The sequence below is a fragment of the Chelonoidis abingdonii genome, chromosome 1, assembly GCF_003597395.2.
Source record: "Chelonoidis abingdonii isolate Lonesome George chromosome 1, CheloAbing_2.0, whole genome shotgun sequence".
In the NCBI taxonomy this organism is placed as follows: Eukaryota; Metazoa; Chordata; order Testudines; family Testudinidae; genus Chelonoidis; species Chelonoidis abingdonii.
Window position 1 is genome coordinate 93,377,415 of NC_133769.1, and position 26,504 is coordinate 93,403,918.

Here is a 26,504-nt window from a genome sequence, read left to right on the forward strand (position 1 = left end):
GGAGGAGACTCCAGAGCTCATCTGAGCTGCCCAGCTGATGCCAGCAGCTGGCCATGATGCAGCTGGGGGGAAGCAGGGGAAGGGCCAGGAAAGCCTAAGTCTCCCCAGCTGGGAATCCTGGGAGCAACGGGATGGTCCGGCCCGCGGACCGGAGTTCTTTGCCCACCCCCTGGCCCTTGAACAACTGATTCTTCACGGAAATCTAATTTTAGCAACTAGTTCTTGGGAACCTGCGGGAACCAGCTCTAGCTCACCACTGGATATAAACCACTTCCATAGCTGTTAAGATCTTTCTTTTTACTAGCTCAGGAGAATCACCTTTTCTGGATACATTTTCTGCACTCAGCAGGTCTCCTCATACAAGCAGCAAAGAATCCTGTGAAACCTTATAGACTAACAGACATTTTGGAGCATGAGCTTTCGTGGGTGAATACCCACTTCATCAGATGCATGAAGTGGAAATTTCCAGGGGCAGGTATATATATGCAAGCAAGAAATTGAATGAGAAGGGATTTTTCTGTGCATTTGAATCCTGTAGTTGTTTACCCTCCCATTCGCCAGGCATTGGAGTTCATGATTAGGGTGACCAGATAATCAACTATGAAAAAATGGGACAGGGGGTGGGGGCTAATAGGCACCTATATAAGAAAAAGTCCCCCAAAATGGGACTGTCCCTTTAAAATCCAGGACAGCTGGTCACCCTATTCAAGGTGATTGCTAGTACCAAAGAAGCTGAAAAATGTTCATGTTCACAGATTTGGTCGGTTTCAAAGTCATAATTAAATCCCCGACAACCTATATGTATCACAGAAGAAACGAAAAAGAAATATGGGAGAGTGCATGTATGCAGTAGAGTGGAAGTGTTTATTTAAAAAAAAAAAAAAGTAACAGAGAGGAAACAATACAAAAGGGCCACTCAGGGAAGCGCAAGGTCCATGTATTAGGCCCATGAGCTTCACTTTGAGGAACCAATGAGGGAGGACTGTATTTTCCAAACCACGGAGCGGGGTTTTCAATTTTTCAAATTGTCCAATGACATTTGCTTCCTTCCGTGTACCGGCGTATCCGGGGTGAGAGGGCTGAGAAGAGTCCAACCGTCTTCTGGGCAATTTGAAAAACAAACTAAAACACTATCCCAAGGCTCTTCCAAAAGCTGCTACATTTACACTAAAAGGATATTTTATAGCTTGAACACAACATTTTTGGAGAATGCGAACTTACTTGCTGTAAAATATTTCTTATTAAGCTTCAAACTTGACTTCATTTTGAACTTCCACAAATGGAATTCAAAAAAGAAGCCCTGCCGCCCCTTTGGCGATTTCCTGAAAAAAAATACAATAAACATATTGTTCCATCAGGGGCAATTAACAGCACGAAGCAGTGCTGATCAACTTCAGTTTATAAGCACTGCTTTGGGGCATTCACTTAAAATTTTTCTGTACAGACTTGTCAATGTACATTAACAGTGGGATTATGCAAGATTTTTTAAAATGAGCAAAACATTAAATAGAAGAGATTAGCTATTTTAAACAGCAAATTACTTTTGTTTAGGTGCGTTATAATGAATTTAATCACAAAAGGTGAAGATAGCTGGAGAATGAATGTTAGAGGAATAGTAATTTACCGCCTGCTAATAAATTGTGTACATTTAGTCCGCAATTTTCACTTGAAAAAAGCTTTAAAACAAGTTTTGTACTTTAAAAAGGGACCATATGAACAGGTTACAGCTCCTTTGAGTGTGAATGTAGTGGCTCTTAAAAGAGCCTTTGGGTCATTTGGAGTAGTTTTCGTTACTAGAAGCTGAAGGGCAGCCTTTAAGCCCTCTCTCCACGGATACGCCGGGCTAACTGGATGTCCTTGGGCATGATGGTAACTCTCTTGGCGTGAATAGCGCACAGGTTGGTGTCCTCAAAGAGCCCCACCAAATAGGCTTCGCTCGCCTCCTGCAGGGCCATGACGGCCGAGCTCTGGAAGCGCAAGTCGGTCTTGAAATCTTGGGCGATTTCACGCACCAGGCGCTGGAAGGGCAGCTTGCGGATGAGCAGCTCAGTTGATTTCTGGTAGCGGCGGATCTCTCGCAGGGCCACGGTGCCGGGTCGGTAACGATGAGGCTTCTTCACTCCCCCAGTGGCAGGTGCGCTCTTCCGGGCAGCTTTAGTAGCCAGCTGCTTACGGGGGGCTTTGCCACCGGTAGACTTACGGGCGGTCTGCTTGGTCCTGGCCATATTAAGAGACCTGATCTCTGTAATAGAGACTTTAAACAAGAAAGAATTGATGGAAATGAATAAGAGCTCTACGTCTCAGGCGGTATTTATAACTAAATTCTCTCTTCTGATTGGCCTTTTCGAAGAAGCCAAATGTCATTGGACAATATGAAAATTTGAAAAGCCCGCCTTGTTCCGTGTGATTTCCCCTTCTCTTTTTTGCTTTTCAAACTAACTTTTAAGGATCAGTGACCAGTTTCCTATCTCGCTATCACACATCTGCCACCCTCTATTTTTTGGGGGGGGGGAATTGTTTTTTTTTGAGTGTCTGTGGCTCGGAGTTCTGACTATATCATTTTCAAAGTGATCGAATCTGTATCCCTGAACGTTATTGCCACTTCCTTTCTTCCAGCTAAGAAAGCTTTGCGCGAGCCTCACTCCCGGAGACAGGGGAGAACATTGAAATCACGTGATTCGTCGAATACATAAAAATATCTCTTGGTTCTGATTCCCTTTTATGTTTTAATTTGCTGCTTTTAAAGCGATACAAATGCCTTATATTTTTTTCCTTTCAGACAGAGGGCCACCCGCACTTTATAAAGGATCTGTTATTATTACTAATCTGCTTATGTCCTCCATTATAACCTCAAGTGTGATTTTTAAAGAGAGGAGTTTTATAATAATCAGGCGGAATACTCACATACTAAAATCAAGTTATTGTTTAGTTTTATAATGATAAAATAATTCGTCTCCAAATAATCGACCCAAAAAACAGGCTATGTATGTTCAATATCTGACTTTAAGGGGTAAGAATATCATTTCATCCTTTCAAAAACCTCAACTCAGTTTTCAATCAGGTCAGAGCCATCATATACTCAGTACTCAAGCCACCAGCCCACAGTCATTTTATTATTACTGAAGGTGTCTAATCAAATGTTTGAACGTGGTAAAGGAGAAAATGATAATAGTAAAAGTGGCCTTAAGCATCACAGAAAAATGCCTCGAAATAATATTCAGGTATTTCTGATTTTCTGTCACCGCATTTGCTGTAGTGGTGAAATGTATCTCTGGTTTCATTTAAGGGTGATCCTCTACGATGTCATTTACGCTAAGACCAGGAAAAGACCTTGATAGCCACGAGCATAGTTTGTGTTCTGAAATATCGAGCCCAACTCTTTATGGGTTTGAAGGTTAAAGCTCGTCCAGGGTATAATAAGGGCCACCCCCAACTCCTGCCAATTACCTGAAACTTCATTTACCTCCTTAATTTGTACTGTAGCTTTTGCAAGCCTACAAAAAGTCTACTAGCTTCTCAGCCCTGAAAGTAAACAAGGCAATGGACCTGACCATTTTAGATAATACACCATAACCAAACTTTCCTGCCAGCTAAATAGGTGAGAATGGATCAAAGTGAAATCGTAGAGGATTACTACCTAAGCATTCTATAGTATAAAGTAATAGCATAATAAAGGTGTTGCTATGACTGTAATCAGATCTGATCCTGGTTCCTATGTGTGTTTTGTTGAAAAGTCCATTTCAACAAACATTTTCAGAATGGCTAACCTATCAGTAATTCCATAAATCTATACAGTGGCCCAAAGAAAATTTATGGCTTAGTAGGGGGAAAGTGCTGTGAAAATAAAAGGGAAACTTTGTTTTTTAATGTCTTTGATATAAGAAGTTGACAACTGGTTTAATTCAAGGGCTAAAAAGTGTTCAAGGATGGGGAAATGGTAGGGAGGAATGAGATATTAGGAAACAATGAAAACAGTGATTAGTTTGAAAACCCACTGAGATCCCAGAAAATTAAAAACCTATTTTATACATAATAAACCTAATGTGTTGCTAAGATATTCCCTGAATACCACGTAATCATAATGTTACCTTAGTAACGGGTGGCTTTAATCACTTTTACAGAAAAGAATCCTTTCACTTAGACTGTAGCAAATACAACTGCTTGTTTATTACAATTAGTAAAGAGAATCCAGGCTTCTTTTCTGCATAAATTTTGAGAAGAGAAACTGCTAACAAATTACTTGGAAATAGTTATGTAAAACTATTTTTTTTTCCTTCGCAAACAACATGATGCAGTTTGAAAAATACAAGTGAGACGTGTTAGTGATGCTATGTCTTTCAACGAAAAGGTAATTGGCTCTTAAAAGAGCCTTTAGGTTATAGATTTAGTTAGCCAAATGTTTACTTAGAGCTGGTGTATTTGGTAACAGCCTTGGTACCCTCAGACACAGCATGTTTGGCCAGCTCACCGGGCAGTAACAGGCACACAGCGGTCTGGATCTCCCGGGAAGATATAGTTGAGCGCTTGTTGAAATGTACCAGGTGAGACGCTTCCCCAGCAATACGCTCAAAGATGTCATTTACAAAAGAATTCATTATACTCATAGCCTTAGAAGAGATACCAATATCTGGATGAACTTGCTTCAGCACTTTATATATGTAGATGGAATAACTCTCCTTCCTTGTCTTTCTACATTTCTTGTCTCCTTTCTTCTGGGTCTTAGACTACTTCTTCACTACCCGCCGTATCGGTGGGTAGCAATCGATTTCTCGGGGATCGATATATCACGTCTCATCTAGATGCGGTATATCGATCCCCGAACGAGCACCCATCGATCCCGGAACTCCACCAACCCGAACAGCGGTAGCAGAGTCGACATGGGGAGCCGCGGACATCAATCCCGCGCCGTGAGGATGGTGGGTAATTCGATCTAAGATACTTCGACTTCAGCTACGTTATTCACGTAGCTGAAGTTGCGTATCTTAGATCGATTTCCCCCTGTAATGTAGACCCGCCCTTAGTCACAGCTTTCTTAGACCCCTTCTTTGGAGCTGGAGCAGATTTTGCAGGTTCAGGCATTTTCTGACTGTTTACTCTTATTTAAAACTACCTCTCACAAAATGCAGTATGCTTAAAACTCGGTGCTGCCCCTCATTTATATAACTTCATGCAAATAAAGAACCTATTTTTCCTCGTTTCCTATTGGACTTGACAAGTCACCTCGTTACGTCTAGTCTCACTATTAATCAGAGTGAGATCCGTATTATCATTGGCTGATCAGACAATCACATCTTTTTAGCTTATCGAAAATCATTTAACTCTTCTAAGATTGATAGTGTGGGACGGAGGCGAGAGCGCTGCATTTTTTTGTACTTTTCCTTCTCTAGATAGTTGTTAGTGCGACGTACACTATCGAGTAGGGTAAAGCAGGGAAATAACATGGTTTAAGGCCAAGTTTCCTTTTGGCTGAGATTTTCTGAGTCTAGTAAAAAAAAAATCTTAATATAAAGTAACATTCCCTACTTTTAAAACATGTAGCAGTACCATTGGGAAAGGGGTGCATTAGAATATTAACGAGTAATGAATTCAATTAACCAGTGTACTAAAGCAACAATATGATAAATTATCCCCTTCTCTTCTCCCACCTCCTTCCTTTCCGGGTCATTTTTGCTCAGGTTTTTTAAATATAATTCCTAATGGCCAACAAATCTGACTGGAAACTAACAGAAATCAGGTATCAAGTATCAGAGGGGTAGCCATGTTAGTCTGGATCTGTAAAAGCAGCAAAGAATCCTGTTTAGCATAGCAACAATTTTCTCAATATCTCTAGCTCTCACACACACATTCTCTCTTTCTCTCCCTCCCCCCTTCCTGAATGGAGGAAGAAAAGTCTGTGTAATGTTGAATCTACTTTAAGGAGAAAAGCTGTGTGTTTTGTCGCTGTCCAATCCTGGCAGGCTTTTCAAACTAACTCATAGATTTAATCCCATTTCCACCAAAGGGTGAGAAATGGAACTTTTTTCTACAGATCACCAATAGTTTCTCCTTGCACACTGTACTCTCGGCCTCCCTCCTTTGCACAATATCTGGAACTGAATTACCTCATTTTGCAGCCACTGGAATTTCCCTTGGAGAGACAAATGGTGGGTTAAAGAAAGTCAACAACCTATATCCTGGGGCTGGAGAAACCTTGGAAGGTGAGAACTTTTGTTTTCATTAAAAGCAGCAAAGAATCCTGTGGCACCTTATAGACTAACAGATGTTTTGGAGCATGAGCTTTCGTGGGTGAATACCCACATCGTTGGATGCTGAAGTAAATTGTAATTGCAAGTTATAATTGTAATTGTAAATGTATCAGCAATACAATCAAATATACAATAACAATTTTCTTTATAGGGTTTTCTCCAAATTGGGGTGGAAAGGAGTTATTTGAATTGATTGTGTCAATCTAAATAGATTTCAAAGTAAGGAAGTAATGGCTCTGGTAGCTTTGAACATGGGTTAAAAATTTGTTCCCCCCTTAACAAGTCCTTTTCCTCCTAAAACCGCTACATTCTGTTAAAAAGACTGTAGTGCCTCATGCAACACCACACAAAGACATGCAGAGAGATATAATACAAGAGAGAGATTTCACTGCTTATATTTATTGCTTCCTTCTACTGTTTGCTTTACATTGCAGCATGAATTATAGGTACTCACAGCTTTATCTTATAGATCTGTGTAAAATATTTTCAGCTATATATAAAAAGGTATGGAAAAGGGAACAAGGATTGAGAATAAGGGCTTCACAATGCATCATCAGTGAAAAGGTCAACCTGGGAAAGGCCCAGAAAAATGTAGCTTTAGGGACTTGACTGTAAAACTGAATTAGAGCAGGTAAGAACTGGTGCATGGGTGCAGGATAGAAATGGCAAGGAAGGGGTGCATTGAAAGCAAATGTGTTAATCTGTAATAAAGAATATAAAAATATAATCTATGTACACTGGCAGGTTATTTGTGCTCACATTTAAGGGAATAATGATCTTCTGTGTCTTGAGTTATGTTTGTCTGAAATGAAATGAAGAAACCCATAACCATTATCACTCTGACTCCTGGTCAGTGGAGTTCAAAACTGTGCTGAGAGCAATCCCTGCCCTGGGACTGTAGCTGGGAGAGTGTTTTTTACTGGCACAGGTAATGCAGAGACTACACTGACTTTTTGCTGATAGAAATATTTCAACAGAGGACTTATCTCCCTTTGGGGAGTTGGGTTTGTTTTCGTGACAGAAGGTCTGTGTTTCATTGGCAGAAATGAAATTTGTATGTGGAGACTTGCTAAACTGGGGTGATAAATGACATCTTTCACAAGATAGATGAGCCTTCCTGTAATACAAGTTGCTGTGGCATCGCTCACACCCAAGAAAGCAAAGGGTAGAAATATTGTCTGGATAGTGGGGTATGGGTTCTCCTAATAGATGACTTGATTAGGAAATTTGTAAGGGTGCTCCTTAAAGGGATGGGGTGATGTGTGAGGAGGAAGGAAGGATGGCATTGAATATTGCAAGTTACCTAGAAAATACAGTTTTTCAGACTCCTTTAATTTTTTCTTTCAACAGCTTTGTTACAAAATAACATGCTGCCACCTTTCAACCATTTTGGACAGTTTTAAGAGGTCATCAGTGACAGGATTTAGTATAAGCAAGAGTGGAAATAAATGAAAGCACTGTATAAGTTGGAAAGCTGAGGCATAATTCCACCTAATTTAGGCTTACTTAATTTTACCTTTATTAATACATTTGTGGACAAAACCATTGTTATTTAATTTCTGATAATATATTTATGAGTTAGTAATTGTGAGCCAGCAGTGCCTGGGGCAATCCTCACTGTAAATGCCAAGGTCAGGGCAGGCTACAAAAGGGAGAGCAGATACTCCCAAGACTGGGGGGTAACACTGAAGTTAAGCTCCCCGACCAGTCACAAAATGTGCTTCTGATCCCTCACACTGGTTATCAAGAAGCAAAAAAAGAAATCACAGCCCCCTTATTGCATTCCAGTTCACTGACTCCCAATCAGTATCTAGAGGTCCAGTACAGTGAGAAGTTATTTAAAATAACTCTCTTCACATATACAAAATGTTCTTCTGACCCCAAAGGGTCACCCACGTTACCAGGTCAGTATAGGTTTGAATCTTACCCAAAATACACGCTGCCAGTCAATCCTTTAGTGTCTAAAACTAAAGGCTTATTATAAAGAAGAAAGAAAGAACAATAAGAGAAGTGTTAATGGTAAAGCAGACACATACAAAGATTCAAAGTCTATATTTCAGGTTCTTAGCAGTATTGATGAGTTTGCTGGCTTGAAAGTCCCTCTGAAATACATGCACAGCTTGGATGTGTCATTCAGTCCTTTTTAAAGAGCTTTCTATGTAGAAAAGTTATTCCAGTGGTAAGAATCAGGAAAGAAGAGGATGCAGCTGCCTTTTATAGTCTTTTGCCATGCGGCTTGTAATTTCTTTGCTTCAAGCTGCCCAGCACATGGCTTGAAAGGCTTAAAGTTCTGCCCATAGTCATGTCCCTGCATGCCTTGCTGAGTTATCAGGTGTATCTGCCTTCTCTCAAAGGGTCAGTTGTATAGATGATGGTCCTTAATGGGCCATCAAGAAAGCTAGGCAGTGCTGATCTCAAACTTACTGGGGCTGTCACCCAGAAGCATAGCACAAGTTTGAAATACAGACAGACAGATATATCTATCACTAACAATACAAAGGTGATAAAAACACATAAATGAGATTATCATATTTGGCAAATTATAACATTTTTGCAGATACCTTACATGGCCTATCTGGCATAACTCATTAGAATTTTACAATATTGATACAGTGAAATCCCACTATAACGTGATCTTTGGGGTCCAAAAAATCCCATCGCGCTAAATGTCGGGTCGCGGTATAGCAGGGTTTCAAATCAGTCAGGTTTTCAGTGGTCCCCAAAGTGGTACATTGAGGTGCACTGCCTAATGCCCCTGGTGCCTAGTGCCCAGCAGGGGAGAGGAGTTGCAGCCCCCCGCCTACCAGGGACAGAGAACTCCAGGGCTGTGGGCGCCAGTGCTCTCTGTCCCTGGCAGGCGGGGATCCTTGGCTCCTCTTGAAGTGGGAGAGAAGCCGCGGCCCCGCGCCTGCCGGGGACAGAGAGCACCGGCGCCCGCAGCCTTGGAGAAGCCGGAGAGAAGCTAGGGCCCCACGCCTGCTGGGGACAGAGCGCACCGGCACCAGCAGCCTCAGAATTCTCTGTCTCCAGCAGGTGCAGGGCTGCAGCTTCTCTCTCCTGCCATGGTGTTGCAGACCACTGGTACAGTACCGTACTGTATTATACTGTACCTTAAAGGGGAGCCAACCTGCCATCGTGTTATACGCAATTTCGTTTTATAGCGGGGCGCGTTATGGCGGAATTTGACTGTATTCATAATGTCCTCAAGCATCCCCCATATTCCATACAGTCACAGTAATGGACAGATAATATGGAACAATTACAGGCCAAAGTTAATGAGTTCCTGGATACCAGAAAGCTCTTCTCCTTTTCATGATGAATATTTAATTGGGTATTCTCTGATTTGGGCACTTGTTCATTCAGTTTTTTATATCTTTCCATATGACATATTCATTAGCTTTCCTTCAACCAATGTTATATAACAATACTCATACACGTTTATCCCAATTTTTATCATTTGATTTTCATTTCTCAGTCTATATTATTATAAATGATTAGCATAACAACATTACTCAGACTTTAACAAATGTAACACTTATTTTCTATCATTCAGCAATTTTCTTCATATTTTAATATTATGATTCAGTGTATGTGGATCATCCAAAAGTATTCATTAATATAAACTATTTTTATTTGAGTAGGAAAGGTATGGGGAACAACATGACCTTAATGTCTACATATAACTTTTTCAAACATGGGATTTCAGGGGACTTTCTGCTTAAAGTTGAGCATCACACTTGCAAATCATTAAAAAGTATTGTCAGTAATTTTGCCTGTTCCACACAATTTATAACTAGTTCTTACATTCCTTCACCTGTAAAACAAGACTAGAGCCATATTAACACAATGCAGGGAAAGACTAATATACAACAGCAGACTTAAGGATAGTCAACCGTATGAACCCACAAAATCTGTGGCTTTTCATGTAATAATCACATACTATTTTTTTAAACATAAAAACTGTCTTTCAGTCCCATGATGGACTGTGCTCATGGAATAAATCAAGCTTGTGCAGTAAAGGAGTCTGTTGTCTGTAGGAGGCCTGAAACATTTATTGTGGGAGAGGAGGAGGGAGAAAGGGAGATTGTTATCTTTCATTTTTATCCCCTTTGTCTGCTGCTTCGGACCACATATTAATCCAGAATCATAATTGATTCTTATGAGCATAGATATATCAGGCTGAAAATCTAGGCAGAAAAACTGCTGCCTTTTACTACTTAAGTATTGCAAGGGATTACCATTTAAGAATTTATTTAAGGTTTGATTAAGGTTTAAGGCAGGACAGGAGAGTAAAGCAGTCCTTCATGAAGGCAGAGTACCCCTAAGTCTGAGAAGGGGAAGAATTGAAGCATATTTGTGCAACCACCTAAATATCCACAAATGAAAACAATATCCAAGAGATTTTCCATCTATTAGACACATTATATAGTAATAATGCCCAACTAAAGAATATTACTTATTACTTAACATTAATATTCTTTTTAAAGTAATAATATCTATTGATTTATAAGAAACAGGAAGATCTGTGTTCTAAGTTCCTTCATTACATGTTCGGGGGGCAAAAAACAAGCACTGTCAGGCTGAAACAATGAAAATGCTAATAGTACATGTAAGGATTCAGAAGAACGCACAAAAGCCTAATTTGGCTCCAATTATAGTTACTTCATATATAACTTGTAATATAGGCAAATAAGCGATTTAAAGTCCTCTATCAGAGCTCTTTAATTGCAAGGTGGGTAATTCGGTACACTTTCTGCAGTAAGAAATCCTCCAGGTGGAGAAAGATTGGTGTTCTTGATCACAGTCTGTCCGGCTAGTTCCCTTGGCAGCAGCAGACGTCTTGCAAGCTGGAAATTTTGCAAGACTAATAGTGAGACATGGAGCCTCCGATTTTTTCTAAGTGCACAGAAATAATGAATGGCTTTGTAAAGTGATATTTCAGAGAGAGAAGATATTTAAAAAACACCTATGCTGATGTAGTCCAAGAATCGTGAATTTCACAGATAATGTCCGTCGTCCCACCCCCGGAAGCCGTTTTCAAAAAAAACCCAGTAAGTGCTAGGATGGTGGCGAGGCGGGAAATGTCGCATTTCTCTATTAAAAAGCGGGTTTTTCAAATTTTCAAAATATCCAATGACATCTGGCTCCTTCCTATCAGCCAATCAGAAAGGAGATATTGCCTATAAATACCTCCAGGGAACTACTAATTAGTAGTTTTTTCCATTGCTCTGTGAGCGGGAACGCTGCGTGTTTTTGAAAATGGCCAGAACCAAGCAGACCGCCCGTAAGTCTACCGGTGGCAAAGCCCCACGTAAACAACTGGCTACTAAAGCTGCCCGGAAGAGCGCTCCTGCCACTGGGGGAGTGAAGAAGCCTCATCGTTACCGTCCCGGCACTGTTGCTCTGCGAGAGATCCGCCGCTACCAGAAATCCACTGAGCTGCTTATCCGCAAGCTGCCCTTCCAGCGCCTGGTGCGTGAAATCGCCCAGGACTTCAAGACCGACTTGCGCTTCCAGAGCTCGGCCGTTATGGCCCTGCAGGAGGCTAGCGAAGCCTATTTGGTGGGGCTCTTTGATGACACTAACCTGTGCGCTATTCACGCCAAGAGAGTTACCATCATGCCCAAGGACATCCAGTTAGCCCGGCGTATCCGTGGAGAGAGGGCTTAAAGGTTGCCCTTCAGCTTCTAGTAACGAAAACTACTCCAAATGACCCAAAGGCTCTTTTAAGAGCCACTACATTCACACTCAAAGGAGCTGTAACAAACCCATAGAAAATTCTATTTGTGTTGCGCTTATTTGAAGATTATATGAGCATTTAGAACTTGGTTTGGGCAGCTCCTTTGGTTGAAATGAGCTTCACTTCAACTAACGGTGGTGTTCTCTTAAGTGGATTGAATAATTGTGTCCTGTTGTGACTAAGGCGGGCTTTTAATTTGGATATTCCCTTTTAAATAGCATTTCACTCGTATTTCTGTATTTAGCTGGAAGATTTTTGGCTAGCGGCCTTTAAGATTTTACATCAGAGCTGTTCACAGAGCTTTCTTCTTTTTAATGTCTTCCTTAGTCGATTCTCTAGGCTAATGTTCTCCTGCAGGAAGCCAGAGCTAAACAGAATGGTCCTATATGTAAATCATTTTTATAGGGATTTAATAGAAACTAGAAATACTTAGTGCCACATATATAGTAAAAACAATTCCTATTCCTTCCAACATATTAAGCTTTTGGGTTTTTTAAAAATACCAATGTAATTTGGCGAACACATGCTGTTAATGACAATAGAGCTCTTTCATTGAAAAGATGGATGGCTCTTAAAAGAGCCTTTAGGTTATAGATTTTAGTGGTCAGCTAATAAGCCATTTACTTAGCGCTGGTGTATTTGGTGACAGCCTTAGTGCCCTCAGACACAGCATGTTTGGCTAGTTCCCCCGGCAGCAGCAGTCTTACAGCCGTCTGGATCTCCCGTGAAGTGATAGTTGAACGCTTGTTGTAATGCGCCAGGCGAGACGCTTCCCCAGCGATGCGCTCGAAGATGTCATTTACAAACGAGTTCATTATACCCATTGCCTTCGAGGAAATGCCAGTATCCGGATGAACTTGTTTCAGCACTTTATAGACATAGATAGAATAACTTTCTTTCCTGCTTTTCTTACGTTTCTTATCCCCCTTTTTTTGAACCTTAGTCACAGCTTTCTTAGATCCTTTCTTAGGAGCGGGAGCAGATTTTGCTGGTTCAGGCATTTTTAACAGCTTCTGCTTTACCACGTACTTCACTCACTCACTCACTCACACCCACTGCTATTTAGCGTGAATAACACGAACCACTGCTGCTAGTGCAGTATTTATAGATATCTTATGCAAATGAACGCCTCTCCTTGATGATTTACTATTGGGTGGACTCTCAAGCGATGTCTCCACAGGCACATCGAATTCCACTATTGGTCAGAGTTGGATCCGCGTCTCCATTGGCTGTTTAGATACTAACGCTACTTCAGCCTATCAAAAAACGCTTACCTTTTCAAATAGAACAGATATAAAGGTAGAGTGAGCTATAGTCAGATCATTGATATTCTGGTTTTTCTTCATTTCGTATAAATCTTTTGCCTTTTACTAAAGATTTCCTTTTATTGCTGTTTCAAGTGATCATCAATCATGTCAGGCCGAGGCAAGCAGGGAGGTAAAGTGCGAGCTAAGGCGAAGTCTCGCTCCTCGCGGGCTGGGCTGCAGTTTCCGGTGGGCCGTGTGCACCGGCTGCTCCGCAAAGGTAATTACGCTGAGCGGGTGGGGGCTGGAGCTCCGGTCTATATGGCAGCGGTGCTGGAGTATTTAACCGCTGAAATTCTGGAGTTGGCTGGCAATGCGGCGCGGGATAATAAGAAAACCAGGATCATCCCCCGTCACCTGCAGCTAGCTATCCGTAACGATGAAGAGCTCAACAAGCTACTGGGAAAAGTGACGATCGCTCAGGGGGGTGTCTTGCCCAACATCCAGGCTGTGCTGCTGCCCAAGAAAACCGAGAGCCATAAGGCCAAGAGCAACTAAAAGCCGAAAAATAATCTTTCCTCAAAAAAACCCCAAAGGCTCTTTTCAGAGCCACCCACAAAATCAAGAAATAGCTGTATTATCTCTGATTTTATTAATAGTAAATGATATGTTAATAAAAAGCTATGTTTTTGCTCTTATTTTTGAAATATTAATTAGCAGCAGTTAGGTTTGGTTGTGAGTTAGAAAATATGAAAAATGGGATCGCTCATACTTTCTTTATAGATCACTTGTCATTGGGGGTCAGGGAGTGTTTCTAATCTGACTGGAACCTAAATAAATATCCTGAGAGGGAGGTGTCTGATGTTAAGTACAATCTTTTCTTAAATTATTTCCTCACCTGGATGGCAAAGCAACGTTTATATAATGTTGTCTTTTCCCTCTTTAAAAAATCGAGCTGTGTGGATTGTGAAGGGACAATCCCTTGCAGAGTGGAGTAGGCTTTTCAAACTTAACCCTGCTTCCGTCTGTAGAAAAGGGATTCTTGTCTATAGATGATCAAATTTCTCCTCACTCCCAGTGGCCGAAGCTATATTCCCTCAGGCCTGGTATACGCTACGCATTTAAACCAATTTTAGCAGCATTGCACTGATTTAATGCTGCACCTGTCCACACAACGAGGCCCTTTATATCAATATAAAGGGCTCTTTAAACCAGTTTCTGTACTCCTCTCCAACGAAAGGAGTAGCGCTAAAATCAGTATTACCCTATCAGATTAGGGTTAGTGTGGCCACAAATCGACGGTATTGGCCTCCGGGCGGTATCCCACAGTGCACCACTGTGACTGCTCTGGAAAGCATCTGATCGGATGCAGTGGCCAGGTAGACAGGAAAAGCCCTGCAAACTTTGAATTTCATTTCCTGTTTGCTAGTGTGGAGCTCTGATCAGCACGGTGGCGATGCCGTCCCAAATCCAAAAAGAGCTCCAGCATGGACCGTACAGGAGTACTGGATCTGATCGCTGTATGGGGAGACAAATCTGTTCTATCAGAGCTCCGTACAGAAACAAATGCCAAGCATTTGAAAAAATCTCCGGGTATGATACAGAGTCCACAGCACAGTGCTGTGTGACACGCGTAACGGAAAGTCAAAGAATCAAATGGATGCTCATGGAGGAAAGGAGGGGACTGGGACTCCAGCTATCCCACAGTCTCAGAAAAGCATTGCATTCCTGGCTGAGCTCCAATGCCCGTAGGTCAAAACATGTCCAGGTGGTTCAGGGTATACTCGTCAATTTACTCCCTTCCCCACCACAGAAAGAAAAGGAAGAATCGTGTTCTTGACTTTTTTCAATGTCACCCTATGTCTACTGCATGCTGCTGGTAGACGTAGTGCTGGGCACTGAACAGCAGCATCCTCTCCCTCCCCGGTGGCACGTACAGTGCAGTAGACTGGTAGCCGTCCTCATCATCATCCCGTGAGTGCTCTGGCTGGCCTCAGTGAGGTCGGCCGGGGGCGCTGGGTAAAAATAGAATGATCTTGGTTATTTCCGGCAGATGTACAGAACGACTGTCACCGTCCTCGTCATAGCAACTGGGGGCTGACCCCTTTCATGTCTTAAGAAAGATTCTGTACTGCCTGGACTATCATAGCAGTGGATGCTGGGCTCCCCCACTGTTTAATGTCCTGCCGGACTATCATAACAGCTGGGGCTGCCTCCTCTATTTTATCTCACTAAAAAGTCATGTTCTTATCTTGCATTCTTATTACTTCATCACACAAACGGGGGACCCTGCAACAGTAGCCCAGAAGTTGGGAGGAGGGAAGCAACAGTGGGGTTGTTGCAGGGTTCCCTAGATAGCATGCAGCTCATCATTTCTGTGGGATCTGACAGAGTAGCTGTGCTCTTGGTTCTCTAGTACACTTGCCCATATTCTAGGCAGGACTGACTCTATTTTTATAAACCATAAAGGGAGATTGACTGGGAGAGTCATTCCCATTTTTGTCTTTGCACCTCCGGCGAACCTCAGCAAAGTCAGCCAGGACACCCATGACAGCAGCAGATAGTACAGACAACTGGTAACTGTCTCTGCTACTTGCAAAGGCAAATGAATGTGCTGTGTAGCACTGCAGTACCGCCTCTGTCAGCGGCATCCAGTACAACATAGGGTGACAGTGACAAAAGGCAAACAGGCTCCATGGTTTTCCATGCCTATTATGTCTTGCCAGTACAATTTCAGGGAAAATAAGGCGCAAAATGATTGTTGACGTTGCCTTTTCACGGAGGAAGGAATGAGTGACAACGTTTACCCAGAATCACCCGCAACACTGTTTTTGCACCATCATGCATTGGGATCTCAACCCAGAATTCCAATGGGTGGGGGAGACTGCTGGAACTATGGGATAGCTACGGGAGAGCTACCCACAGTGCAATGCTCCAGAAATCGACAATAGCCTAGGTACATGGACGCACACCACCGAATTATTGTGCTTTGTGTGGCCGTGTGCACTCGACTTTATACAATCTGTTTTACAAAACCAGTTTATGTAAAATAGGAATAATCCTGTAGTGTAGACGTACCCTCACACAAGAAGCTTTGAGTTACAGTAACTTCACTCCCCTAACAATGTCTAGAGGGGATGCTCGATTGTAACATTAGTATTGAATTTTCACCTTAAAAGTGTTCCCATTCATTTGCTTTCCAGCAAGGGCGTCTGCTCTATGACACGAATGACGCAAATGAACCCTCTTTCCCGGGGGCCGCTTCATGTTCATTCCCAATGAGTCCACAAAAGCATTTAGTACTTCAGCTTTTTCCACATTATCTGTCACTAGTTTGCCTCCACCATTCAGTAAGGGTCCCACACTTCCTCGAACTTTGTTTTGTTTCTAACATACCTGTAAAAACCCTTCTTGTTACCCTTCACATCCCTAGCTAACTGCAACTCCAATTGTGCTTTGGCCTTTCTCATTACACTCCTGCATGCTCAAGCAATATTTTTTAAATTCCTCCCTACTCATCTGTCCAAGTTTCCACTTCTTATAAGCTTCCTTTTTGTGTTTCAGCTCACCAAAGATTTCTCTGTTAAGCCAAGCTGGTCGCCTGACATATTGGCTATTCTTGCTGCACATCGGGATGGTTTGTTCCTGTGCCCTTAATAAGGTTTCTTTAAAATATTAGTCTCCCAGGGGATCCTGCCCATCAGTTCCCTGAGGGAGTCAAAGTCTGCTTTTCTGAAGTCCAGGGTCAGTGTTCTGCTGCTCTCCTTTCTTCCTTTTGTCAGGATCCTGAACTCAACCATCTCATGGTCACTGCTGCCCAGGTTTCCACTCACTTCTACTCCTACCAGTTCCTGTTTGTGAGCAGCAGGTCGAGAGAAGCATGGCCCCTAGTTGGTTCTTCCAGCCCTTGCACCAGAAAGTTGTCCCCAACACTTTCCAAAAACTTCCTGGATTGTCTGTGCATTGCTGTATTGCTCTCCCAGCAGATGTCAGGGTAATCGAAGTCCCCCATGAGAACCAGGGCCTGTGATATGGAAATTTATGTTAGTTGTCCTAAGAAAGCCTTGTCTACCTTCTCCTCCTGGTCTGGTGGTCTGTAACAGACACCCATCACATCATCCTTGTTGCTCTTACCTCTAAACTTAACCCAAAGACTCTCAACAGGCTTTTCTCCAGTTTCATATTGGAGCTCTGAGCAATCATACTGCTCTGTTACATATAGTGCAACTCCTCCACCTTCTCTTCTCTCCTGTCCTTCCTGAACAGTTTATATCCATCCATGACAGTGCTCCAGTCATGTGAGTTACCCCACCAAATCTCTGTTATTCCAATCACATCATAGTTTCTTGACTGTGTCAGGACTTCCAATTCTTCCTGTTTGTTTCCCAGGCTTCTTGCGTTCGTGTACAGGCACCTAGGATAACTAGCTGATTGCCCTACTTCCTCAGAAAAAATCAGGAGGCCTACTCTGTTGCATCCTCCTCTTTGTGTTTCCTCCCAGTATCCCACTTCCCCGCTTACCTCTGGGCTTAGGTTTCCATCCCCCGGCAAACCTAGTTTAAAACTTCCTCACTAGGTTAGCCAGCCTGTCTGCTAAGATGCTCTTCCCTCTCTTCATTAGGTGGATCCCATCTCTTCCTAGAAATCCTTTTTCCTGGAACAATATCCCATGGTCAAAGAATCCAAAGCCCTCTCTATGAAACCACCTGTAAAACCACGCATTTACCTCCACAATTCAATGGTCCCTTTCTTGGCCTTTTTCTTCAACAGGGAGGATGGACAAGAACTTGACTTACACCTCAAACTCTTTTATCCTTCTTCCCAGAGCCACCTAGTCTGCAGTGACCCACCCAAAACCATTCTTGGCAGTATCATTGGTGCCCACGTGGAGAAGTAGGAAAGAGTAGCTGTCTGAGGGCTTGATCAGTCTTGACAGACACTCCATCAAATCCCAAATTCTAGCTCCAGGCAAGCAGCACACTTCTCGAGTTTCCTGGTCTGGATGGCAGATGGATGACTCCTCTCTCTTAGGATGGACTACCCGACCACCACCACCTGTCTCCACCTCTTGGGGGAAGGTTTTAATTGATAAATCTGAATGTCTCCATCCCTGAGTGTGTGGTAATCCTCACCCAACAGGGAGCAGGAATCCCCAGATCCTAGCTCACATGAGGGAGCTCTGTAAGCGTCTCAGACGATCATCACCCCTACAGAGTGATTGGGGATCCCCAAATCCTGGCACACACAAGGGGGCAGGAAGTAGGGCTCAGACACCCTCTGGGGTTAGGGAGAGGGGTCAGCCCCCACCCCCCATTCTGGCACATACAAAAGGGGAGAATGTGGGGCTGAGAGGGTTCCTGCCCCTCATACCGCATGCTACTCACTCCCATGTCCCTTTCCCAGGTCTTTCACCTGAGACTCCAACCGTTTTCATCTCCCCTACTGCCTATCCCCATTTATCTCCCTCTCTAAACCCCTCCTACCCATTACACTCACTCCACTACCTCCTAGAATGCCCTTTCCATGTCAGCCAGCACTTGTATGTTTTTGGTATTTTAATCAAAAAGTACTTTTATTACATTTCCTGGAAATAATATTTGGGGAGGGAGGAAAGAAGAAATGCTCAGTGTAATTCTATAAGGATAAAGATCAAGCACATGAGGCATGTGATGAACCTTACTGGATAAGAAAAATCTTTTTCAAATAATGTTTTATTTGAATTTCTCTTACGAATCATAGACTCATAGAATATCAGGGTTGGAAGGAACCTCAGGAGGTCATCTAGTCCACCCCCCCTGCTCAAAGCAAGACCAATCCCCAACTAACTAAGGGGCTGGTGGTTGCTATGCTCTTTGTTGGGGTAACGCTCAGGCTTGGAGATCCTGGTGCAATGATCTGAACCCCAGTTTTATCTCTATATATGAGAAAAAAAGTTTGGCAGAATCTCTCAACTTTAAGAAAAGCTTTTTTGAGGAAGGGCTATATCTCAGGAACCCCTTGGTCAAAGGGCTCCCAATTTGGGTCACTAACTGAACCCTGCACCCACATGAGACAAGCTAAATTTCAAGGCAATCTGAGTAACCATGTAGATTTTAGAGCACCTAAAAGAACTGAGCTTTAAACAGAAAGTTGGTGTTAACCTTAACTATAGCAGAGCTGTTCATCTGCTATAATGTGCAATTTTATGTGATATATTGTGTCCCACAGAATTGCATTCCTTCATTCATCACCATGCACCGCAACTGCACTTTGTTGTGTTGACTGGTGGAAGGATTACTGTCAGCAGGTCAGCATGACTCACACTGTGACAAGGAGAGGTGAATTTACACCCAAAGGCACAACAAACCTCTTATTTCTTATTGATGTGAATCACAATGGTCTATTCTTGCCAGGGGGATTTGTAGCAATCTGGAAAAATATATGACACTGTACTAGGCTACGTCTACACTACAGGATAATTTCGAACTAGCTAAAACTGGTTTTATTAAAAAGATATTATAACGTCGATTGTGCGCATCCACACTAGGCACAATAATTCAACGGTGTGCGTCCATGGTCCGAGGCTAGCGTCGATTTCTGGAGCGGTGCACTGTGGGTAGCTATTCCATAGCTATCCCATAGTTCCCTCAGTCTCCCCTGCCCCTTGGAATTCCGGGTTGAGAGCCCAGTGCCTGATGGGGCAAAAATCATTGTCGCGGGTGATTCTGGGTACAGCCTCACCCCTCCCTTTGTGAAAGCAGCAAGCAACGTTTCGCGCTTTTTTTCCTGGGTGAACGAGGCAACGCCAATAGAACGCAGCATGGACCCTGACTGAGATCAGTAATGAATCGTGGCATGTTTGAACACTCGGCATTTCGGTGCTGTTATGGGAACCATGACTGCAAAGACAGGTTGAGCAGGAGGCAGCAACATCCAGCGCTGGCATGGAGCGATGAGGTGTGGGACCACTGAATTCCCTAACGCGGGCCCTGCGTTTTGGAGCTACTGCTGTAATGGGGCGTGTTACCCATGAATGCCTATTTTGGGACGGGAAACAAGCACAGACTGGTGGGACCACAGTAGTTCTTGCAGATGTGGGATGATTCGCAGTGGTCGAAACTTTCGCAGTGCGTGAAAGAGCACTATTTCTTTGCACTCTGTGGCTTGCTTTCCCTGCCCTGAAACGCCATATACCAAATGAAGAGCGCCTCACAGTGGGAGAACGCGCGATCAGAAGATAGCCTCTAGGACTTGCAATCAGACACGCTTACCAGTCAGTCGGGATCCAATTGGAAGTGAGGGAAATCTACTTGTTGGGGGCTGCTGCGCGATTCAAGTAGCCCAAAGCATCAATTTAAGCTGCTGCTACGAAAAGGTTGTGACTCGGGGAAACGTTGGCAGGTCATAGTGGGTAGGCTTTGCTTGCATGGCGATGTCCCTCTGTGGGGGCGATAGATGGAACTTATCCTTCTTGGCCCGGAGACAGAGGCACCGTACGGTAAACGCATGGTATTTTCAATGTGCTGCAAGCACTTGTGGATCGCGAAGGACGTTTCACCAACATCCACGTGGATGTCCAGCGCGTTGACGCTCGTGTCGTTCGGAGCACTGACTCGTATTTATAACGGACTGCAGCAAGGAATTACTCGCAGACCGAAATAACGCTGGGGATGTTTGAATATGGCCTGTCGTAGTATCCTGGGCGGACCCGCCTCCACCTTGATGCCATGGCTCATTGAAGCCACTACACAGGCAGCAGGACAGTGGTCAGGAGCTGTTCCACTACAGCCCTGAGCAAGTTGCAGGTAGGGTGGTAGAATGTGACATTTTGGACGTTTAAAAAGGTCGGGCGCCTTTACTTACCGGCTCGGACCTCAGCCAACATGTACCCCTGTATTTGTGCTTGCTGTGTGTCCACCAATCTCTGTGGAGATAAGGGGAGGGACCTTCTAGGCGGCGTAGGAGGCTGAGGCAAACCACGCTGAGGCAACTGACTACGAGCAGCCAGCATCCAGGGACAATTGAACAGCACAACTAGAAGCGTATGCGGCAATCAGAGAAGCCTTAAAACGAGTATCATCCGGAGCACGGGTTACGGTGTGATGCTGTGTTTGCTTCCCCTTCAAGAACCCCCCCTCTGACTCCTTTGCCTGTAAGAACCCACTTCCCCTTATTGATTAGCGTGCTTAAGGAAGATAAGTCACTATCATTTAAAAAGTCATGTATTTCCATTTATTATAGAATTCCCTGTAAGAACAGACCTCCCCCTGTTGCATGTATTCTTTGTTAAGACAGTAATTTAAAAAAGCAGTGAGAATTATAAGGTACTACGGATGTGGATTGGTGAGGAGGATAGGAGAGAAGGAAAAGCTTATTAAGCCACATTTTCAATTAATGACAGCTTTGGTTGGACGTCCCGGGGTGGACGTGGGCGGGCTGATGAGAAAGCTTCCCACGGCGTTTTCACGTCTGCGGTGAGGAAGATATGAACATTGTGAATACTGGGCGTGTAAAAATGGACTGCAGTGGCACTCTGTACCCGCTGCTCTTCTGACGATCACCAGATGTTGGAGAAATATAGTGATCACGCCAGCAGCTCCAGCGTTGCATCCCACCCACCGCTGAGTCTTCTGCCTAAACTCTGATCTGTCTCCGCCACTTCTCATCTCGAGAGGTCCCTCCTGTCCTTCCCACACTGGGCGAATCTTTCCTGTACTTTGCTTAGCTGTCTTCACCGCATTCTGATTGAGCTCTTTCACTGCGGCCGTTACTTCCATGATTCGAAGAAATTCATCTCCGACTCCTCTTTTCCTCCGCCTTATCGAGTAGCCGTGCGGGGATGGTAGGAGAGCTGTGAAATGTTGCAGGACTGCAGGGAGGAAACAGGAGAGGAGATTAAAAGATTACATTTTTACAGAACAGATATTATTACTTTCACAGTGAAGACACTATCTACCGTTACATTAGCACATGTGATTTCACTACAAGTCGCTTTTGGATCTTTTAATATTGCAGTGCTGTGGCTCTGGTGTTGCAGATCTCACAGACGCAGGTCGGGAATCAGACTTACTTTCATGTGTTCATGGTAGGCTTTATCTTTTACTTCTCAGTCTTTCATACTACACAGTGCCTAGGATGCTTTTCCTGTTAACAGGCAGAGCAGCAGACGGCCAAGCCCTGCCTCCTTTCCCTATTGGAAGGATTGCTACTATCCTCTCCCACCGCATGAGCTACTATCAGTGGTATCACCACCCGCTTCCCCCCCACGCGTCGGCTGGAGCTGAAAGATTCCTGCTCGGACAAACGCAGAAGCTCAGCGCTATCTTCCGGCCTCCCTCCCTGCTTGCTACATGCAGGAGGATTTGATAGTAGAGCAACAGCCCGGCGAGGAACGAATAGCATCCTGTTCCCCTCTAATTAAATTACTGATTTCAACAGGGTAATCAATGAATGATAACTCTCTGAAATCACCAGTGCGAGATGAAGAACGGATGTTTCTTGAATGCCAGCAATACACGGGCACCATACGCAGCTGTGCTTTGACGCAATGATACCATAATTATTGCTATATGCATTGGCGAAGGCAAGTGTCTTCATGCATGGATGCGAAAAAGCTGCGTTGCCAGAAATCTGCAAAGGCTTTGCAGTACCTCCAGCGACAATTCATGGATATTCTTGTGAGGATTTTGGCTCCATCCCCAGACATGTTAAACAACTTTTCTGTGAACTTTTATGGCTGCAAATGCATCCCAGCCCTTGATGGCAATCAATCATTAAAACGCTTGTTTACCATGGTTTGTATATTGCAAATACATCACAGAGGTCGCTTCATGGCTTCAACTGTCTGGGGTTAGTGGCTTGGAGCTGGGGGTTAATTTCGTCTGGCTTCACAAAAAGCTCATGGCTGTTTGGGACTAATAGGTGCTAGTAGTGTCGCGCAGACGTCCTTATCTTGCTCCGCCTCCTTCTCACCATTCCATACGCTGATCCTCACCATCGCGTGGATTATGACCCACTTGAATCCCATGGGACAAAGGGGAGGGGTCTTAGTGGTGCGGCAGCCCCCTAAATAGTATGAGCTTAGCGTAAAGCGCATGTTTTTGCGCTCTTGACCTTGGATTTCCATTTGGCTTTGAGTTTTCTGTTGCTTGTCTGAGTCCTTAACTCTTCAACTTTCTGCACTGCACTGGTCCCTGCTGGTGCCTTTTCCCATTCATAGCCTTGAACTTCTTTTCAAATATTTTCCTTTCGTCCTTTCGGAACGGCAATTCTGTTAAGCCTGAAATCCTCTCCCCATATAACATCCAGATCGAGTACTTTGTGCGCGTCCACACGTGTGTTCTTTTTCGATTCTCAGGAGACTGCATTGTTACCTGTGCTGATGAGCTCTGCGTGGTCACCTGTGCTGATCAGAGCTCCACGCTGGCCAAACAGGAAATTGAATTCAAAAGTTCGCGGGGTGGGGGCTTTTCCTGTTTACCTGGCCAGTGCCTCTGAGTTCTGATTACTGTCCAGAGCGGTCAGTGGTGCACTGTAGGATACCTCCCGGAGGCCAATAACGTCGAATTCCGTCCACACTAACACTATTCCGATTTAATAATATCGATTTTAGGGTTACTCCTCTTGCTGGGGAAGAGTACAGAAATCGATTTAAAGAGCCCTTTAAATCGATTTAAAGAGCACTGTATTGTGGACGGGTGCAGCGTTAAATCGATTTAATGCTGTTAAAATCGATTTAACGGCGTAGTGTGGACCAGGCCTGTGGAGGTAAGTGCCATTAATGTTACAAAGAGAGTCCTTCCTATTCTCTTGTATGCTGTATAGGTTCTTATACTGTCCTCATCACCCTATCTGTAATCTGTTATTCAAAAAACAAACAATCTTAATGTAAGAGTTACAGAGATGAAGAAAGGTATTTATTATTGTATTACTATTGGTTTGTATGTTTTTTGATGTTAACAGCAAATACTGTAATGTTACAGTATTTTAAAATTCTGCAGCTTGAAAAGGCGTGCCCGTTAGATGGCAGTAGATGGTAATAAATGAGAGACGATGGCGCATTTTATTTTCATCAGTGCCCTAGAACCCTTCGTGATCATTTTAATCCATGCTTTCTAAAGATCTGCGGACTCATAGTTAAATTGTGTTATAGTAGAGCACAGTTAGCTTTAAGGTATATTGACTTTTTTGCTGTCACGTGTGTATATCAAATTGTAAGTATTGTTCCCCGTTTTCTTTAAGCAATTTTGAAGCCTTTCCAACATAAAATAATTCTTTCTACTTATTAGTTATTTGAATGAGTTCTTTTTCCTGACGTGGAAAATGACTCTGCGTTTCTGCTTATTTGTACAGCCATTCAAATCACTAGTCGACTACTTACAGCATGGTACTGCAACGGGAATAATAATAATGGAAAAGGAACATACGTCCTAATGAACGAACGTAACGAACGAAAGAAAAGAATACAGCATCCGACAATACAACAGGGCCCTGCTCTAACTTTGGATGAAATACAGTAAATGTGCACTTATCACATTAGTTCTCTTTTCGCACACTTGGGGTAATGGCGGTGAATGCAGGGGAGCAGGAGAGGTTGATGTGTCGCAAAACCTGATTGGTCAGATTTTACCGTAGACTGCAAATCCACAAAAATCAAAAGGAGCAGTTTGAAACCAAAATAGGCACAAAAGTGAAGCAGTTTTACCAGAAGGTCCTCCAGGAGACAAAATACGGTAACGGCAAATGAAAAATGCCATTTGACAGCTGCTGGTATTGTAAACAATTCACAGAGACGCCAGGTATTGCCAGAAAATCAGGGATCCTGTTGAATTAATAATTAGTAGAGGTAAAATTTGATAATCTGCCAAAATTTGGGAAAAAATGATTATATATAGGAGTCTAAATGGAGCAATGCTCAGACAATGGCGAGCGGAAAGGCCAGGATAATAACCCGCCACTTTTCACGCATCAGGAAAACAGAGCCTAGTGGCAGAGGATAACGGATACTAGACCCCGCCCTTGTTTTTCTTGACAGTTTTCAATCAGGTCGTCTCCCATGGATCTCAGCCTCAGATGATGATTTATTATACTAACTATAGTCTAAACTGGACTCGGGAAATGGTAGGCGAAGGGCCATCGGAAGGTGGTTTAGCATAACGTCCACGGTATTTCAAAGCTTGGATCGCCATAGGGGTATAAAAGTATCTCGAAGAGAGTGCTAAACAAACTCTGAAGAATGTGATCCGTGATGCTGTTAGCTTTATTGAGCATGCTTTACTTTTTCCTTCTCTCATCAGAGCAAAACAGAAGCAATACAAAGGCCCTTTTCAAAGCCTCACCAGACTTTCACAATAAGAACTATTATTTTTAGTAGCTTCCTTCAGACGTATGGGAAAAGACTTTTTCCTTACACATCAAGTTGTTTATTATTAAGTGATAATTCCCAATTTCTTACTCTTTACCAGAAATCTGTTCACTGCCATTGATCTACGAGAAATGTATGAAAGCAGCTGTCTGTTCTCTAGTTCCATATATATTATATCCCTAAATCTGAAATAAAAAATTGAATGCTAACTGATATGTGTAAGAAGACTCAGGAGAAGACTCACAAAAAGTCTAATTCAGTTCCTTCTTGTTGTATGTGGTGCTTAATTTTTAATTTGTACCGTATTCAGAGAATAGATTTAAATAAAAGTGTTAAAGTTATTTTAATAAGGGGTAGATGGTTCTGAACACTAGAGAAAAAGACCCTTTTCGGGGAGATGGCCTTGGTACTCTCAGAGCTACTCTGTTTGGGCAGCCAGCTTGCAGCGGTAGCCGAGGCACTTCAAGCTATATCTCCTAGGAAGGGATAACCGAGGACTTTCCCGTCCAGGCTAGAAAGTTTAGCTAAAACTATTCCTTGCGCAGCAGCTTCCGCCGCCAAAGAGGGGGAGGGAGGCCATGAGTAACGGAAATGGAGAAACTGCGAAAGAGTTAGAGACCAAAATACCATTTTTATCTGGCTAGTGGGGCAGGGATTTGACACATTGGTTAGTTTGACACGTCCCCTCTGTTAACATGAGTTAGTGATAACCCTCCCCTGTATCTCCTCCTAAAGACTATTCATAACTACTTAAACAGTCTCTCCCTCTGCGGGTCAGGGGTGGAGGTGGAAGTTTGAGTACTCCTTCAGTATAAAATTATGTTCCCCAGGCAGAACAAAAGAGGGAGTATCTAACGAATTGTGTCCTAGTTTTCCACTCATTATGGTCACTTATGACACCGAGTAGATTATTGTGAACAGAAATAGATCAG

At 43.3% G+C, this 26,504-nt stretch overlaps 4 protein-coding genes and 1 pseudogene across 4 annotated transcripts; 2 read left to right on the forward strand and 3 right to left on the reverse strand.

Moving 5' to 3' along the window:
* Positions 1–1,337: 1,337 nt before the first annotated feature.
* LOC116834991 (histone H3) lies at positions 1,338–2,225 on the reverse strand. Its single transcript, XM_032797446.2, has one exon. The coding sequence runs from the start codon at positions 2,223–2,225 to the stop codon at positions 1,815–1,817; it is 411 nt and encodes a 136-aa protein (XP_032653337.1). The 3' UTR covers positions 1,338–1,814.
* A 2,175-nt stretch (positions 2,226–4,400) lies between these two features.
* LOC116835001 (histone H2B 8-like) lies at positions 4,401–5,079 on the reverse strand (annotated as a pseudogene).
* A 6,408-nt stretch (positions 5,080–11,487) lies between these two features.
* LOC116834989 (histone H3-like) lies at positions 11,488–12,167 on the forward strand. Its single transcript, XM_032797443.2, has one exon. It carries the CDS (start codon positions 11,505–11,507, stop codon positions 11,913–11,915), a length of 411 nt encoding a protein of 136 aa, XP_032653334.1. The 5' UTR covers positions 11,488–11,504; the 3' UTR covers positions 11,916–12,167.
* A 438-nt stretch (positions 12,168–12,605) lies between these two features.
* On the reverse strand, positions 12,606–13,114 carry LOC116835000 (histone H2B 1/2/3/4/6). Its single transcript, XM_032797456.2, has one exon. The coding sequence runs from the start codon at positions 12,984–12,986 to the stop codon at positions 12,606–12,608; it is 381 nt and encodes a 126-aa protein (XP_032653347.1). The 5' UTR covers positions 12,987–13,114.
* Positions 13,115–13,327: 213 nt separating this feature from the next.
* LOC116834994 (histone H2A.J-like) lies at positions 13,328–14,044 on the forward strand. The gene has a single exon (XM_032797450.2). It carries the CDS (start codon positions 13,398–13,400, stop codon positions 13,785–13,787), a length of 390 nt encoding a protein of 129 aa, XP_032653341.1. The 5' UTR covers positions 13,328–13,397; the 3' UTR covers positions 13,788–14,044.
* Positions 14,045–26,504: the final 12,460 nt, after the last annotated feature.